The sequence below is a fragment of the Podarcis gaigeae genome (genome assembly GCF_964106915.1).
Source record: "Podarcis gaigeae genome assembly, chromosome: 15".
Classification (NCBI taxonomy): domain Eukaryota; kingdom Metazoa; phylum Chordata; class Lepidosauria; order Squamata; family Lacertidae; genus Podarcis; species Podarcis gaigeae.
In genome coordinates, this window is record NC_139692.1 from 45,648,679 (window position 1) to 45,666,630 (window position 17,952).

The 17,952-nt window shown below is 50.8% G+C and overlaps 1 protein-coding gene across 1 annotated transcript; it reads right to left on the minus strand.

Annotated features, from left to right (window-relative positions):
• Positions 1 to 1,659: 1,659 nt before the first annotated feature.
• PROCA1 (protein interacting with cyclin A1) lies at positions 1,660 to 7,390 on the minus strand. Its single transcript, XM_083715207.1, has 4 exons — positions 6,852 to 7,390; positions 4,700 to 4,832; positions 3,547 to 3,681; positions 1,660 to 2,348 (listed from the first exon to the last, which is right to left on the minus strand). Exons 1-4 carry the CDS (start codon positions 7,294 to 7,296, stop codon positions 1,679 to 1,681), a joined length of 1,383 nt encoding a protein of 460 aa, XP_083571333.1. The 5' UTR covers positions 7,297 to 7,390; the 3' UTR covers positions 1,660 to 1,678.
• Between the last annotated feature and the right edge of the window lie 10,562 nt (positions 7,391 to 17,952).

The window sequence follows — 17,952 nt, forward strand, 5'->3', positions numbered from 1 at the left end:
AGTATCTGCTTTGCATGCAGAAGGTCCCAGGCTCTGCCCTGATGGCATCTGCAGTTAAGGCTGGGACAGAGCCCTGCCTGAAACCCTGGAGATTCATTGCTGCCAGTTGATGCAGACAACACTGTGCTGCCAAGGAGGCTTTGGGTGCGAATCCTGCCAACTCTAGGGTTCTGAAATTCTAGGTGGAACAAATCTGACTTGGTGGAAGACAGCGTCCTTTGCAAGCTTTGCAAAGACAAATCTTTGGCCGCAGGTCCCTAGGGAAAGAAGGAAGGCCTGGAAGCGCAGAAACTGTAAATCAAAGGTGTAAAAATGCTGGAAATTTGAGAGCATGGGCTTTAAAGGCTGCTCCTGTTGGCAGAATCTCTTTCCTCTCTCATCTGGGAGCAGCAACCTTGATTTCCCCTTCGTGTCCGGAACACCAGTGGCCTTTTATGAAGAAGCCAGAGAACGCGAGGAGTGCTCAGCAGGCAGACCATTCCTACCCAGAGCCTCTCAAGGAAGGGATACCAATTGGCCTCCATCTGTGAGCAGTCAACATCTGGGGAGGCAGACCCCCCTCTTGAAGTGTGGGGAAATGAGCCAAAAGTGCATATCCTTTGGTGGGCTCTTCCAACTCTTCGATTCTAAGGGTCCCACCACATCCTGAATGCACTTGGTGCTTTGTGCAGGATTCAGCAGCCCGAGAACCATCCCTGGGTTACAACACCAAAAAAAAACATGTTCTGGTCCTTTAGATTTAGCTAAGGAGGTCACAAAGGATGAGATTCACAAGCTGCTTTATTTTTCATCATAACATGGAATAGGAAGGGACTGTCTGCATTGCAATCCCTTGCAATGCAAACATTGATGCTAAAGAACTCCCAAGTCGAAACAAAATTTAAAAAAATAAATAAATTCTTCCAGAAGCACCTTAGAAACCAACTAAGTTTGTTATTGGTATGAGCTTTCGTGTGCATGCACACTTCTTCAGATACACGAAGGCTCATGCCAATAACAAACTTAGTTGGTCTCTTAAGGTACTACTGGAAGGATTTTTTATTTTTTTAATTGTGTTTCGACTATGGCAGACCAACACGGCTACCTACCTGTAACTAGAACTCCCAAGTGTTAAGGATCAAGCTGTTTCTCTCTACCTGAGGACTGTCTGTCTGTCCTGGAAGAAACAAGCATTTCTGATCACTTACTCTCTCTATTTTTCAGCAAAATGCAGCAGCGTCAGGGTTAGGGAGCCTTGGTCCAAAACACCTGGGGAGCAACATCAGGTTGGCACCAACTGGGCTTGGGGCTTGAGCCCTGAGGCCTTCTGCCTGCAGAGCAACTACTCTGCCCCCCTGTGCCCCCTTGGCAGAGCTATTGGGGTTTTGGGAGGTGGTCTTGTGTCCTGCTTTGCTTCTGCCACCTGGCAGACGAAATCCCGCAAAATGCAAGCAAACAGGCGCCAGTTTGCACGACTTGGCAGGATTTCATTCTTGAGTGCATGTATAGACTTCCTGGGGTGGGACACTTGGTGCCAGCGGACTTTGGCAGGCAAGCACCTTTTGACTGGGCAGGGTGGGTGCCAGGCACCCTCAACTCTTCCAGACCCCCCCTCCACTGATGTTTCCCTGCCCTCTCCTGGAGGGGAGCACACAAGTAAAGTCAGGGTCTTTGGGCTCAATCTGATTCTGCCTGTTTATTACGCAGCCTGGACTGCAGAGACCTTGCCCCCCGAGTCTGGGTGGGGCAAATGCTGGGACCGTCCATCTCTCTCCCTGAGATGCCTCCTCCTCCCTTTCCTCTTCCTCGGAGGAGGCTGGACAGTGGGGGGCCTGGGGGTGGCCTTGGGCAGAGCAGTTGGTTCTCTGCCCCCTGGTTCGGCCAATCCCGCAGGGTCATCGCCAAGGATGGCATTGAACAGATCTTCCTCCCCTAAGTCCGGACGCCCCACGGGGTCTTGGAAGTCCACCTTGGCCGGCTCTTGCTCCACCAGCTGCTTTGGGAAGGTGGCGGGGTCCTCTCTCGCCGGATGAGGAATGGGCGCAGCCTTTGCCACCGCCTTCTTCTTCTTCAAGCCTTTTCCCCTTCTGCCTTTTCTTCCTTTGCCCTTGCCCTTCCGCTGCTTCCTGGGGGTGTCGCTGGGCCTCGCCTGGGGGGCAGGAGTGGCCCCAGCCACTGCCACAACAGCCGGGTCCGGCTTGCGGGGAAGAGGAGATGAACCCACCAACAGACGGAAGGAGGTGGTGGTGGTGGAAGACTTTGCCGGGGGCGGCTGACGGGTTGCCAGCCCATCTATGAGCCCCCCGCCGTATTCGTACAGCACTGGATCTTGCGCCACAGCAACTGCCACGGTTGTGTAGTTCTTGCACCTGGCAAAAATTGAGCAGACACATAACCAGGAGTTGCAGGGGTTCCCTGAGCACACAGGGGAAACTTCACAGGCTGGGGGCATCACTTTGGTTCGTTTCAAAGTAGGGATGCTGAGGACTAGAAACCTGACCGCTTTTTAAAGCAGGGGTGGGGAATCCTGTGGTCTTCCAGGTGTTGCTGGACTTCAGGTCCTGCTAACCCCAGGGAGGGTGATGGGAGGTGAAGCCCAACAAATTTCCCCACCTCTGCTTTAAAATGAAAGAGATCAAGTTTCTAGTCCTTGTGCTACCATTGCGTCAGAAGTCAGATGATTAGCTGGGGAGACGAGGTGTGTGTTTTAAGGCTTGGCAGTGCTTCTGGCACCCGTAGCCACACACCTGTGACTACCACCAGCAGAATAAATTACCTGCATGGAAAGAAAATGTACATTTTTTTCCATATTTGCATGCAGCACATGTTTGCAGAATCTGGATTATTCTGGAGCAGGTTCCTTTTGTTTCATTTTAAGGCCAAGTCCAGCCAGCCCTAGTTGCAGGCTCCCTTCTTGCTAATTGATTTGAATACATTCTGATGCTCCCAGGTGAGTTTTACAAAAGTGCTTTTGTAACTGTAGAGCATAGAAAAGATAAAGCCCACTAAAACCAAACTGCAGCTTTTCAAGCAATGATATAAAAATCACCTTAAAGAATTTAAAACGTGCAACCTCATTGAAAACCGTGATTCTACCAGCAGAAAAGAAAACCAGGCAGCCTCTGTCTTGAATAAAAGCTAGGAATGGGGAGGGAGGCAACCAGGCCGGAATCCCCAGAGGGAGAAGAGTTGGATAATATGGCATAGTGGTTAGAGTGTCAGACTAGAATCTGGGTTCAGATCCCCCTGCACTCAGCCATGAAGCTCCCTGGTTGTGACTTTGGGCCAGTCACTGTCTCTCAGCCTAATCTACCTTGCAGGGTTTTAAGTGCAATAAGAAAATAGCACAAAAATCATCATCAACAACATCCCCTCTGTTCATTCCTTCCCTTGTTTCCCTCTGCATTCAAAGCAGCCTCTCCCAACTCCCAGCCCCTCTGTTTGTGCTTTGATGGAAAAGCCTGCTGCAATAATAGCAGAGCCATTCCTTGAGCACTCATCCTGCTTCTGTTGCTCAAGTTTGAAGAGGAGGTTGCTGGGGGCAGAGAAGGACTAAAAGCCGCTTACCAGACGTAGAGATAAGGCTCCACACATTGCTCTTTGTAGGCAAACTCAAAGCAAGGCACTTGGATGACGTTGAAGAAGGCCTGGCCCACCACGCGGGAGGCTGTGTCGTTCACGGCTCGCAGGCATGCCTTTAACCTATAAAAGGAAGGCGGAGGGGTTTCCATTTCACTTATTCTGCATAGAATAAACACCTAGTTTTTCCATTTGAAAAATCCCAAGGGGGCTCCGAAAACACATCCTTTTAATTTTTGTATTTATTTTTTTAAAAAACCCACACTAACCTTGTGTTGTGCATTGCAGAGGGTTGGACTGGATGACCCCTGGGTTCCCTTCCAACTCTACAGTTCTGTGCCATTGGGGATTGAACCTGGGCCCTTCTGCATGCCAAGCCAGAGCTCAAACCCTGGCAACCCCCTGACGTCTTGGTCTTGTGTTGTTTGAGGTTTTCTATGTTATAACACACAATAGCTCCACAGATTTCTGTCGCCTTATCTGGGCTGGCCTTGAAGATCTGGGTGTTTGGAAGAAATATATGGAGGGGGAGGCAGGATTGAAGAGGGGCTCCTCCTCCTCACTTTTGGAAACTGCAGGGCCGGGGTTTTACGCAAGAGGCAATAGCTCAGTTGGTTAGAGCGTGGTGCTGGTAACCCGCTAAGGTTGTGGGTTTGATCCCCGTATGAGACAGTTGCCTATTCTTGCATGGCACTACCATCACTACCGGGACGCGGGTGGCGCTGTGGGTTAAACCACTGAGCCTAGGACTTGCCGATCAGAAGGTTGGTGGTTTGAATCCCCGCGATGGGGTGAGCTCCCATTGCTCGGTCCCTGCTCCTGCCAAACTAGCAGTTCGAAAGCGCGACAAAGTGCAAGTAGATAAATAGGTACCGCTCTGGTGGTAAGGTAAACAGCATTTTCGTGCGCTGCTCTGGTTTGCCAGAAGTGGCTTAGTCATGCTGGCCACATGACCCGGAAGCTGTATGCCGGCTCCCTCGGCTAATAAAGCGAGATGAGCGGCGCAACCCCAGAGTCGCCCACGACTGGACCTAATGGTCAGGGGTCCCTTTACCTTTGCCATCACTGCCATTCTGTGGTTCTGTGTTTTGGGGGCCCTGCAGAAACTTCCTCCCAAACCCTGCCCCTCCCTTCCACTCACCTGTTATCGCAGTCGCAGTGGCTGATGGTGTGCCATCGGAAATTGCGGTACCCGTACTTGTAGGTGAAAGGGTGGATGACGTGCTGGCAGTGGTCGTGTTCCCGGCAGCACCTGTCCGTCTCCTGGTGAGCTCCTGAAAGAGGGCGGGAGGGATTGGAGGGCGGCAGGTAAAATTAAGAAGACCAGCCTAGGTATGGCTTTAGAAACAATGGCTCCACAAGCTCATCCGCTGTGTCCCCTCCCCTACCCCGAAAAAGCATCCTTCAGAATAGCAGCATGCATGACCCACTAAGCCTAGGGGGCACTGCCACGCTCCCTGGTCCAAGCCAAGCAGCTGCGCTTTGGGCTCCTCCTCCGGTCAGCCCCCATCATCATCATCATCATCATCATCATCACATAGCTGTGGTCACAGGAGGACACAGGAAGGCCCTCTGTCCTGGATGCTTTAACTGAGATTTCTGCACTGCAGGGGGTTGGACTAGATGACCCTCAGGTCCCTTCCAACTCTACAATTCTATGACACATTTCTAAGAGGAGAAGAAAAAGATCTTAATTGATGACTCTGAGCTCTTCTTTAAAAAAAAAAATCATTTTTCATTTTCATTCATTACATAATCTCAAATTCTTAGCGTTTACTATATATTCTCCCCTCCCTCTCTCCCCTCCAAGACTTCCCCCAACTTGCGTTTCTGGTTTGTTTCTATTTTCACCCACTTTGCTATCTCTCAACAGAAAAGGTTATTAATAACATAACTTCAAACCTAAAAACCATAAAAAGAAAATTAAATACATCATCTTATTTCACTATCTTCTAAACATTTTCTGATGCCAATAATGTGGATGTTTATTTAAATAAATAAATAATTAAATAGATGACTCCTAGCCAGAGCTGTCAACATTTCCCTTTTTAAAAGGGAAATTCCCTTATTCCGAATAGGATTCCTCACATGAAAAAGGAAAAGTTGACAGCTATGCTCCTAGCTCTGACTTTCCCTAGAGACCTTAGATCAATCATCATCATCAATAATAATAATAATAATAATAATAATAATAATTACTATTATTAACATTATTGCAATTTACTACCCGCCCTGCATCCTAAGGTCCCAGGATGGGGTGCAACTATTGATTGATTGATTGATTGATTGATTGATTGAATGATTGATTGATTGCATTTCACAGAATTGTAGAGTTGGGACCCTAAGGGCCATCTAGTCCAGCCCCTGAAATACAGGAATTCTGACAGATGGCCACCCAACCTTTTCTTAAAAACCTTTAGGGAAGGAGAGTCCACTCTTCCTGTCAGAAAGTTCCCCCTGACGTTTAGTTGGAATTTCCTTTCTTTCTTGCAACTTGAAGCCATGGGTGCGAGTTCAAGGTGGAGTAACATGGTTCTCCACCCCGCTCATTGACTCCCGACAACAACCCTGTGAGGTAGGTCAGGCTGACGGAGGCAGTGTCTGCTACAAGGACACCTGATGAGCTCCATGGCGGAGTGGGAGATTCGAACCCTGGTCTCCCAGGTCCTAGCCCGACCCTCTAAGCACTACGCCACACTGCCTCTCTCAAACATTGCGCTGTTCCATCCTTCCAGTCTTCAGGATGGAAGACTGAAGAAACCCCAACTAAAAAATCATGGCAAGAAAAATTGATGGACTATGCAGAACTGGCAAAACTGACATATAAGCTACGGGACAAGGATAATTGGGACTTTAAAGATGAATGGGAACCCTTGAAGACGCAACAAAGCAACTGGACTCCTTGGCTGGTTTTGAATAAACATTCACAAACCTTTTATTGATAATAATCAGCTAAATAGTTTGAGGATCTATACAACTGTGTAACATGCAGAAAACAGCATTTTTAGAGAAATCAAAAGACTGGAACTGAGGGAAGTCGGGGCTGGGTGGGTGTGGGTGGGTTCTGTGGGGGGAGGGAGGAAAAATGGGGGGGAATAAGGATTATATGTTTCTGGATAATATGTTTTGTTTTAATTTTGAATAAAAAGTTATTAAAAAACAAACAAACAAACATTGCGCCGTTCCAAGTATCCGGAGGGCGCCAAGTTGGCGAAGCAAGAGGCTCCTGGCTGGAGAAATCCCCCTCCTTCGTCCCCTCCCGCCCCACGCCTTCTCCATCTCCCGTTAGTTACCCAGTTCTTCGTAGCTCTCCGCGATGTTGCCGGCTCCGCACCAGAGTGTCCCCGGGTAGGTGAAGCCGCGCTTGGTCCGGCGCCGGGAGGAAGCCTCTCTGCCGTCCGCGCCGTCGAGGCAGGCTGCCTTGGCTTCTTCCATCCCGGGGAAGTCGGGCTCCTCCTCCTCCTGCGCCCCTGCGGAACAGCGGCTCAAGAACGCGGCCACCTCCCGGGGCTCCGCGGAGACGCTGCAGCCGCTCAGGCCGGCGCGTCGTCGGGGCGCCCAAGTGGCGCTCAGGAGCTCCTTCCCGTCGGATGCCTCCAAGCGGAGCACGCCGGCCGCTAGCGGGCTGCGGAGGACGCAGAGGGCCGCCGAGGGCCGGACCGGGCCGGATCCAGCCCCCGCCAGCAGCAGCAGCAGCAGCAGCAGCAGCAGCAACAGCGGCAGCGACGTGCCAGGCATCGCGGCGGGAGCCACCGACGGAGCGGGCGGCGGCGGCTCGCTTTCAGCACCAGGGCGCAGAGACAGCGCCCGGCGCGCCCGGCGCCTTTTAAGCCCCGCCGTGCGGTGGCCCGATCCGCGGGGAGGGGAGGGGCCGGAGCCCTCCCTCCCTCCCTCCCTCCCTCCCTCCCTCCCTCCCCCGCTCCAAATCTCGACGGGCTCCCAGCTCTGGGAAGCAGAAAGCTCAGGCTTTTCTTAGTCAGGGTGGCGGACGTAGTTCTTCACTTGACAGCTGCACTGGATGGCTCAGCAGGTGCGTCTGGGCACCAGACCGCAAAGGAAGAGACCGCAAAGGTCCAGGCCAATCGCCTGCAATTCAAGGAAGCACAGCCAAATGATCCTTGAATCATAGCTCATGGTTTTGGGCATACTTATAGTTTAGATTCCAATAAAACACCCCAGTCGTGTAAGAGGTAGGAGTCTTCCTTGCCAACTGTCAGCTATAGGATGGACTAGTCTGGAGCACACATTGCATGTCAGGCATCAAACGCTGTCAAAGCACCATTGCAGGTCAACGGTCAGATGCTGAGAGGTCACATTTGTCCAATGTGGAAATTGAGAACCGTCAGATGATGAAACACTCTGTGAATTAGCATTTCAGAGGCTGTTCAGAGGATGTTTGGACTTGGGCCTTCTCGGTGGTGGCGCCTGCCCTGCGGAACGCCCTCCCACCAGATGTCAAAGAGAAAAACAACTACCAGATTCTTAGAAGACATCTGAAGGCTGCCCTGTTTAGGGAAGCTTTTAGTGTTTAATAGGTTATTGTATTTTAATAGTCTGTTGGAAGCAGACCAGAGTGGCTGGAGAAACCCAGCAAGATCGGCAGGGTATAAATAATAAATTATTACTATTATTACTATTATTACTATTATTATTATTATTATTATTATTATTATATGTTGTCAAAGCACCTTTGCAGGTTAGCGATCAGATGCAGAGACGTCACATTTGTCCAATGTGGAAATTGAGAACTGTCAGATGATAAAACACTGGGTGAATTAGCATTTCAGAGGCTGTTGGGAAGATGTTTGGACTTGGCACCATGGAAGTCTCCACCCCACCTTCCACAGAGTTCCTCTCTTCACACTCTGAAAGAGCCATCATCATAATAATAAAATTTTATTTATATCCCACCCTCCCCAGCCGAAGCCAGGCTCAGAGAGGCTAACAACAATAAAGTAACACAGCATTCGAAAACCAATACATTAGAAAATCAATTCAGAATCAAATTAATGGCAACCATTAGGCTAGAGTTCTGTGAGGATTACCAAAGGAGGGGGTCAGACTGTGTCTTGGCCAAAGGCCTGGTGGAACAGCTCTGTCTTGCAGGCCCTGCGGAAAGATGTCAAGTCCCGCAGGGCCCTGGTCTCTTGGGACAGAGCGTTCCACCAAGTCGGGGCCAGTACTGAAAAGGCCCTGGCTCTGGTTGAGGCCAGCCTAACCTCCCTGTGGCCCCGGACCTCCGAGATGTTTTTATTTGAAGACCGTAAGGTCCTACATGGAACATACTGGGAGAGGGAGTCCCGTAGGTATGAGGGTCCTAGGCCGTATAGGGCTTTAAAGGTCAAAACCAGCACCTTGAACCTGATCCTGTACTCCACCGGGAGCCAGTGCAGCTGGTATAGGTAAAGGTAAAGGTACCCCTGCCCGTACGGGCCAGTCTTGACAGACTCTGGGGTTGGTGCGCCCATCTCACTCAAGAGGCCAGGGGCCAGCGCTGTCCGGAGACACTTCCGGGTCACGTGGCCAGCATGACATCGCTGCTCTGGCGAGCCAGAGCCGCACACGGAAACGCCGTTTACCTTCCCGCTGGTAAGCGGTCCCTATTTATCTACTTGCACCCGGAGGTGCTTTCGAACTGCTAGGTTGGCAGGCGCTGGGACCGAGCAGCGGGAGCGCACCCCGCCGCAGGGATTCGAACTGCCGACCTTTCGATCGGCAAGTCCTAGGCGCTGAGGCTTTAACCCACAGCGCCACCTGCGTCCCAATGCAGCTGGTATAGCACCAGGTAAATGTGATCCCGTGGCAAGGACCCTGTAAGGAGTCTCACCACGGCATTCTGCACCTGCTGGAGTTTCTGGGTCAGCTTCAAGGGCATCCATGATGCATCCAGGGGAGCCTTTTGTGTTCCCTATGGGTGCACCTATGGGTGCAAGAAGATCAAACCTCTCCATTCTAAAGGAAATCAGCCTTGAGTGCTCACTGGAAGGACAGGTCCTGAAGCTGAGGCTCCAAGACTTTGGCCACCTCATGAGAAGAGAAGACTCCCTGGAAAAGACCCTGATGTTGGGAAAGATGGAGGGCGCAAGGAGAAGGGGACAACAGAGGACAAGATGGTGGGACAGTGTTCTCGAAGCTACCAGCATGAGTTTGACCAAATTGGGGGAGGCAGTGGAAGACAGGAGTGCCTGGCGTGCTCTGGTCCAGGGGGTCAGGAAGAGTAGGACACGACTAAACAACTAAACAACATGGGTGCAGGTCCAGGCCGGCAGCCTTTCTCCCCCTGGAGCAGCCTGAGGACGAAAGGGTTAGCTCTTCAGCAGCTTCCTTCCCTCCTGCTGCTCCTGGGACTGACCGAGAGTTACCTCGGCAGCCCCCCCTTCTCGAATTCATGACTGGCTTCCAAGAGGGTGGGCTGAGGCCGGTCGCTGTGGCAACTGAGATGGGGTGATCTCGGAGGGCCCGTAGGACGCGGCCTCCTTTGGGATTCCTTCCTTTCAGGCCCCTTCGGGACAGAGCTCTTTGTCCAGAAAGCTGCGCCCGCCATCCCAGGTCAACGAGGTGACCCCCGCCTGCCCTGGTGGACTGGAGGGACCCCTGCAAGCCGGCTCTGGGGCTGAGCTGGTTTCTCCAGAAGTGTTCTAAGAAAGCCCTCTCTGTGTGTGGGTTTGTGTGCGGATCCTGGGGGAAGTTATGCAACCCACCTGCATCTTGGGCTGGACAAAAATCTAAGGCTGCTTTGAATCCTAGAGTTGTAGAGCTGGAAGGGACCCATGGGTCATCCATCCCAACCTGCTGCAATGCAGGGACCACAGTTGATCACAGTGCACATCAGGCCCCAGAAGGTGCAGTTCCCCTGCAGAGGGGAGGAGGAAGAAAGTTGCAGCATTGGGGAAGGAAAATAATAATAATAATAATAATAATAATAATAATAATAATAATAGTAGTAGTAGTAGTAAAATAAATAAATAAATTTTATTTATACCCTGCCCTCCCCAGCCAGAGGGACACGCTTGGTGCTGTGGGTTAAACCACAGAGCCTAGGGCTTGCCGATCAGAAGGTCGGCAGTTCGAATCCCCGCAATGGGGTGAGCTCCTGTTGCTCGGTCCCTGCTCCTGTCAACCTAGCAGTTCAAAAGCACGTCAAAGTGCAAGTAGATAAATAGGTACCACTCTGGCGGGAAGGTAAACAGTGTTTCCACGCGCTGCTCTGGTTCGCCAGAAGCGTCTTAGTCCTGCTGGCCACATGACCCGGAAGCTGTACGCTGGCTCCCTTGGCCAGTAAAGCGGGATGAGCGCAGCAACCCCAGAGTCGGCCACGACTGGACCTAATGGTCAGGGGTCCCTTTACCTTTACTCCGGCCAGAGCCGGGCTCAAGGCGACTAACACCAGTAAAATTACAATAAAGAAAATAATGGGGGGGGGGACCCAATTTAAAATGCAATTTAAAATGCAGCCTCATTTAAAAAGTAGCCCCTAAATCAAAACCGTAAAGGGAGGGAAACAGAAGGGTCAGACTGAGTCCAAACCGAAGGCCAGGCGGAACAGCTCTGTCTTGCAGGCCCTGCAGAAAGATGTCAAGTCTTTGCTGTTCTCCCTTCTCTCATCACACTAGAACTCGTGACCCCCCAATGAAGCCGAATTTGGAAGGTTCAGGACAGATAAAGTCCTTCTTCACACAGCACAGAGTTAAACTACGGAACTCTCTGCCACCAACTAGGATGGCTATTAAAAAGGATCAAACAAATTCATGGAAGAGAAGAGGGATATTGATGGCTTCTAGTCAATGAGATAAATAACTATGTAACTTTCGGAAGACATCTGAAGGCAGACTTGTATAGGGAAGTTTTTGATGTTTTATTATGCTTTTATATTTGTTGGAAGCCACCCAGTCATTATTATTATTATTATTATTATTATTATTATTATTATTATTATCCACAATGGCTCCTCTGCTCTGCCTCTACAGTTGGAGCCAGCAATATTTCTCAATACCAGTTGCTAGAAACCGCAGGAGAAGAGAGTTGCTCTTGTGCTCGAATCCTGCTTGGTGGCTTCTGGCAGGCATAAGGGATATGCCACCTTGAGGAACCTGGAGAAAAAGTAGGGATAAAAACGCAATAAATAGATAAATTTGCTGCAACCCAGAATCTCTGGATCTCTACTGGAGACCCTGGTAAGATCCTGGAGGAGCGGTGGGGTGGGGTGACCCACAGCTGTGTGCAAGATGGAGAGGATCCCTTTCCCCCCAGCGGCCTTGGCTGAGCCCTGAGCTGCAAGGCTGGGCTGGCTGTGCCCCTCTGCCAGGGGAGAGGCAGTGTGATTCACCCATTCAAGAGGTGCCCATTCACTCTGCCCAGGGAACAGACCCTGCATTGAGGTGGGAGCCCAGTCTCGGTGCCTTCTCATCCTGCCTTTTTTGTCTTCCCTGGGAAGGCGCAGGCTCAGGCCTGACCCTGGCAGCACAGGGAGGTGGCGCAGGAGTCCATGCCAGGAACCACCGGAGGGAGAGAGGTCCTAGAACTGTCGAGTTGGAAGGGACCCCAGGGGTCATCTAGTCCAACCTGCTGTAATGCAGGAATCACAGGTGAGGGCGTGGGAGGTGGTTAGGCGGGCAGTGTGTTGGGTCCTGCTTCTGGGTTTCCCATGGGGGCATCTGATCGGCCACTGGGAGGGCAGGATGTTGAATTAGATGGACCCCTTCGACTGGCTGTGCCCAGGCTTGTCTATTGTGATAGCAGAACCTCCACACGTGAGAGCAGTCTACCTCTGAACACCAGACAATGGGAACAACAATTGGAGAATACTCTTGCCCTCGGAACCTGCTTGTGGGCTTCCCTTTTGGGACTCTGGTTGCCCACTGTGAGAACAGGATGCTAGCCCTTTGGCCTGATCCAGCAGCCTCTTCTGATGTCCTTATATTATTCCAGCTGCTGGTGGTTCAGGAGTTCACTGACTGCATGTGTTTTTAATGAACTCCAAGGCAGCTTTTGATTACTACGCGTTTTTACTTAAGCTCCTCAGTTTCTTTCCATTTCATTCATTGCATTTATCTCCCACCTTTCCCCCCAAGAAAATCATCCACTTGGCATCTGGGGCTCTCCCCCTTTCAAGGCAGGTGCAGAGCAGGGCCAGCGAGAGGTGTGGCCTAAAGCAAGAGGGCGTGGCTAGGGAGGAGGGGTGGCCTGAGGAGAGAGTCTCGCCAGGGGCCAGACAGAGGCCTTGAGGGCCACATTTGACCCCTGAATCTGAGCTCTCCCACCTTTTAAGCTGGGTAGGCCAATGATCATATAAGGTAGCCTCCAACATCCCCTTCTTCCCCTTCTTCTGCTTGCAGTCACTGCGTCCAGTGGGATGTCCCTCTCCTTGGGATGTGTGTGTGTGTTTGTGTATACACACACACACCGTATTTTTCGCTCTATAACACGCACCCAACCATAGCATGCACGTAGTTTTTAGAGGAGGAAAACAAGAAAAAAAATATTCTAAACGAAACAGTGGATGTATGATTTTTGTTGTTCATGCTGTGGCCACAGACACATCTGATCTGACAGTGAGTTTGGAGAAGCCCAATGCAAAAATCCTGAGGATCCATGTGGATCCATGCTTTGTAACCACGTTTTTGCACCACTACGGCCCCAGGCAACAGTGGGTGCATGATTTTTTTGGTGCAAGATGTAGCCATGGACATGCTATGTGATCTGATGGTGAATTTGGGGTGACCCAGTGCAAAAATCCTGAGGATCCATGTGGATCCGTGCTTTGTAACCATGTTTTATGTGGGGAGGGAAGGAAAAGCACTCAAGGGACAAGGAGCACACGTGGGGTGTGTGGAGAAGGATGCTGCTAATAATGAAGAAGAGGGGTATAAGAGGAGAAGGCTCCTCTCCTCTCCCACTTTGCTCCTTTAAATCAAGCAGGCTCTGCTTTTCTCCCTCCTCCCCGCTTATCCCCGGCTTAGCGAGCTAAAAAACTTTGCTGCTATGTAGCGAGCTGAATGGGGAGGAGAGAGGGACAGAGAGCCTGCTTGCTTTAAAGGAGCCAACCGGACAGGAGCCGCTTACATTCGTGTAAGCGGCTCTTCTCCTCTCCCGCTTTGCTCCTTTAAAGAAGCAGGCTCTCTGTCCCTCTCTTCTCCCCATTCAGCGGCTCTTCTCCCGCTTTGCTGTTTCAAAGCGAGCCACGGAGGAGGGAAGGAAGGGGAACCATGGATCCTCTGCTCACGACTGCAGCAGATCCCCCCCCCCCCGCCACCTGTAGGCATTCCCTCCATAACACGCAGACATTTCCCCTTACTTTCTAGGAGGAAAAAAGTGAGTGTTATGGTGCAAAAAATACGGTACATGTATATATTCTCTAGTGATTCTACCAGCCTCCTGTTCTCACAGTGGGATGCGGGTGGCGCTGTGGGTTAAACCACAGAGCCTAGAACATGCTGATCAGAAGGTTGGTGGTTCGAATCCCTGCAACGGGGTGAGCTCCCGTTGTTCGGTCCCTTCTCGTACCTACCTAGCAGTTTGAAAGCACCTCAAAGTGCAAGTAGATAAATAGGTACTGCTCTGGCGGGAAGGTAAACGGTGTTTCCGTGCTTCTCTGGTTCGCCAGAAGCGGCTTCGTCATGCTGGCCACATGACCTGGAAGCTGTCTGTGGACAAATGCTGGCTCCCTCAGCCTATAGAGCGAGATGAGCGCCGCGACCCCAGACTCGGTCACGACTGGACCTAATGGTCAGGGCTCCCTTTCCCTTTACCTGTTCTCACAGTGGCCTCTCAGGTGCCCCAAAGGGAAGACCTCCCCACAAGCAGGACCTCAGCACATGAGCAACACTCTCCCCCTTGCAATTCCCCCAAACTAGCATTCAGAGGCATTTGCTGCCTCCAATGGGAGGGCGGGAGAAGAGGGGCGTTGTGGCTGGCAGGCCCCTGATAGCCCCCTATTCGTTTAACAAAACGGTTTGTTTTAATATTTCTGCAAAGCTCAGTGAGCTCAGCCTCCTGCTCTGTTGACAAAGCCGTTTCTTGACGATCGCTCTAGCAAGGAAGTGCAAGAGGAATAAATCTGCAGTTCTGCTGTGGGAGAGGAGAGATGGTCCGCAGCCCTCCTCTCTCGCTCTCCCCTACAGCTTAGGAGCTTCCCTGCTTGGCTCTGCCACTTCCAGACAGGACCCCCCTCTGCGCTGGCCTACTGATCTGAATTGTAAATGTGTTCCTTGAAACCCATTGTGTGCTGCAGGAGAAAAGCGAGGGGGTGTCCCTGGCAAGGCCTGCCTGGATTTCATCCCAGTAGTTCAGCAGAGCAAAGGATTGGCTGGTTCAGGGGGTGGGGGCTCCCCACCAAGTGCAAGCTCAAAAAAAAAGAGGGTGCAGGATTCAGAGACATGCTAGAACTTGGTCCTGAGGGAACAGAAATCTGGTTTCCCCACCACCGCCACCCCAAGAAAAACTGGGATCTTGTGGGACCTTGAAGCTTGCTCATTTTCGGCAAAGAGTCCTGTGTAGGTTTGAAGCTTGCTCGCTTATCGGCAAGGTGCGCTACCACAGAGCTATGACCCTTTCCCTAAAAACAAAGTCAAGTTCCAGTCCACATGGTTATGAATAAAGGGTTGATTTAAAGAGGAAGCTGTCCTAATTTTTCACAGTCAGGTCCATCTAGCTTAGTAGTGCCTACACTGACAGGCAGAAGCAGCTTGTTGATATTTCAGAGAAGGGTCTTTTCCCAGTCCTGACTAGAGAGGCTGCCAGTTAGCTTGGGTGGTTAGAGCATGTTAATACCAAAATTGTGGGTTCAGTCTCCCTATGGGCCACTTGCATATTCCTGCATAACGGGGCTAGACTAGATGTGTTATGTACTGAAGTTCTCACCCTGGGCCAGCAGGAGAATACTGTAGATAGTTCAGGTCCACATATGCAAATAAGGGATCAAAAGTGACGTTCAGTGATTGGATCGTTACAGAAAATGGTTACTGTTGCGTTCTAGTGGAGCTCTATATAAGCAGGCTGACTGAACCCTTCAGTTCAGTTCTGTTCTGGCCTGTGAATAAACAAGAGCTGTTTGAAGAATCGCTGTGTCGTCTGATATGTTCACCCAGAACTTAACAAGATGGCTCTGGGGTCCCCTCCAACTCTACAATTCTATGTTTGAACCCGGGATCTTTTGCATTCAAACCCAATGCTCTGAGCTACAGCCCTCCCTGTAGTTCCACACCATTCCTCCCAGTCTGATCTGTTTCCTGGGCAGCCCCAGCCAGTCCAGATCCCATCAAACAATCTCGGGAGTTGTCTGGGTTGCCCCACTTTAGGATTAATCCCACAGGGCCTCATCAGCTATTGCTCTATGACCCACTGGCAGGGCCGGATTTAGGTTTGATGAGGCCCTAAGCTACTGAAGGTAATGGGGCCCTTTATATGTCCAGCTGTCCTTTGTCAACAACAAATTGTCACTGTTTTTTGTTGTTGAATATATGCTATGTTGTAATTTATGGACCTAATAGGTATCTAATAGGGACGCGGGTGGTGCTGCGGGTTAAACCACAGAGCCTAGGACTTGCCGAACAGAAGGTCAGCAGTTCGAATCCCTGCGATGGAGTGAGCTCCCGTTGCTCAGTCCCTGCTCCTGCCCACCTAGCAGTTCGAAAGCATGTCAAAGTGCAAGTAGATAAATAGGTACCGCTCTGGCGGGAAGGTAAACGGCGTTTCCATGCGCTGCTCTGGTTCGCCAGAAGTCGCTTCGTCATGCTGGCCACATGATCCGGAAGCTGCATGCCGGCTCCCTCGGCCAGTAAAGCAAGATGAGCTCCACAACCCCAGAGTTGGCCACGACTGGACCTAATGGTCAGGGGTCCCTTTACCTTTACCTAGGTATCTAAAGCCATTTGCACATGTTGTGCCATGTAACCAGTCCATGCAGAATGTTGGCACCCTATAGATAGAAATGAGCAAATCAGTGAAATTTTAGGGAGCAGGCAGGGCCCATTACTTACATCACAGGAGCCTACACGACGCAAAACAAAACACTGTTGCTGTATGTAGGTTTTATTTTAATTGTTTTTTATCTTATATTTTGGAAATGTACATCCAGGTTGTTCTTTCTTTGATTTTTTTGCCCCCCCCCAAAAAAGAGTGGGGCCCTAAGCTATAGCTTGTTTAGCTTATACGTAAATCCAGCACTGCGGCCACTGCGGGAGAATTTTCAGGCACCGTTCTCAACCTTGATGTCATTTGACTGCGTATAGAGTTTGGGTTTTTGCTCAAAAGACTTGTGCATGAAGTTAGATGTAGCTGTGGTTCTGTGCTGCGGTGGGGTTGGACTAGATGAGCCCACGAGGTCCCTTCCAACTCTATCACTGAAATCTTGCCACCAGTGCTAGTCTGAGCAAGAACAAAAGTTCTTAGCTCCCTTGATTCCTTCCTTCCTGTAGCAGATCTGAGCATGATGGTCACTGGTTATTCATGAAGTTCAGCCAAAGGACAAGCCAATGGCGCCCTCAGGCGTTGATCTGAGAGTCCTGCTCAGCATTTGAGACGGACGTTCCTTCCACTTCTCTGCCCGCCCCAGACATTTCTATCACTCCCCCCCAAACCCCCCCCCAAAATAATCCTGGGAACTCACGGATCCCAGCACATAACTACCCAGCCACTGTTAAGAAAAGTTCGCTGAAAAGTTTCACTGTTATGAAAAGCTGGCAACCTTACCCTGAGCCTCATAGAATCATAGAATCTTAAGAGCTGGAAGGGACCCAAAGGTATCTAGTCCAACCCGCTGAAATGCAGGAATCTCAGCGGAAGCATCCAAGACAGAGGGCCGTCCAACCTCTGCTTAAAAACCTCCAAGGAAGGAGAAGTCCCCTGCCTCTCAAGGGAGTCTCTTCCATTGTTGAACAACTCTTGTCATCAGAAAGTTCTTCCTGATGCTGAGTCGGAATCTCCTTTCTTGTAACTTGGAGCCATGGGTTCGAGTCCTACCCTCCAGAGCAGGAGAAAACCATCTTGTTCCCTCTTCCTTGTGACAGCCCTTTGAGATAGTTGAAGATGGCTCTCCTATCTCCTCTCAGTTTCCTCTTTTCCAGTCCAAACATACCCAGCTCCATCAACTGTTCCTCATCAGGCTTGGTTTCCAGACCCCTGGTCATCTTGGTTGCCTTCCTCTGCCCACCTTCCAGCTTATCAACATCCTTCTTAAATTGTGGTGCCCAGAACTGGACATGGTCTTCCAGGGGTGGTCTGACCAAGGCAAATTAGAGTCGGACTATCACTTCCCTTGGATGTGGGTGGCGCTGTGGGTTAAACCACAGAGCCTAGGGCTTGCCGATCAGAAGGTCAGCGGTTTGAATCCCTGCGACGGGGTGAGCTCCCGTTGCTCAGTCCCTGCTCCTGCTAACCTAGCAATTCGAAAGCAAG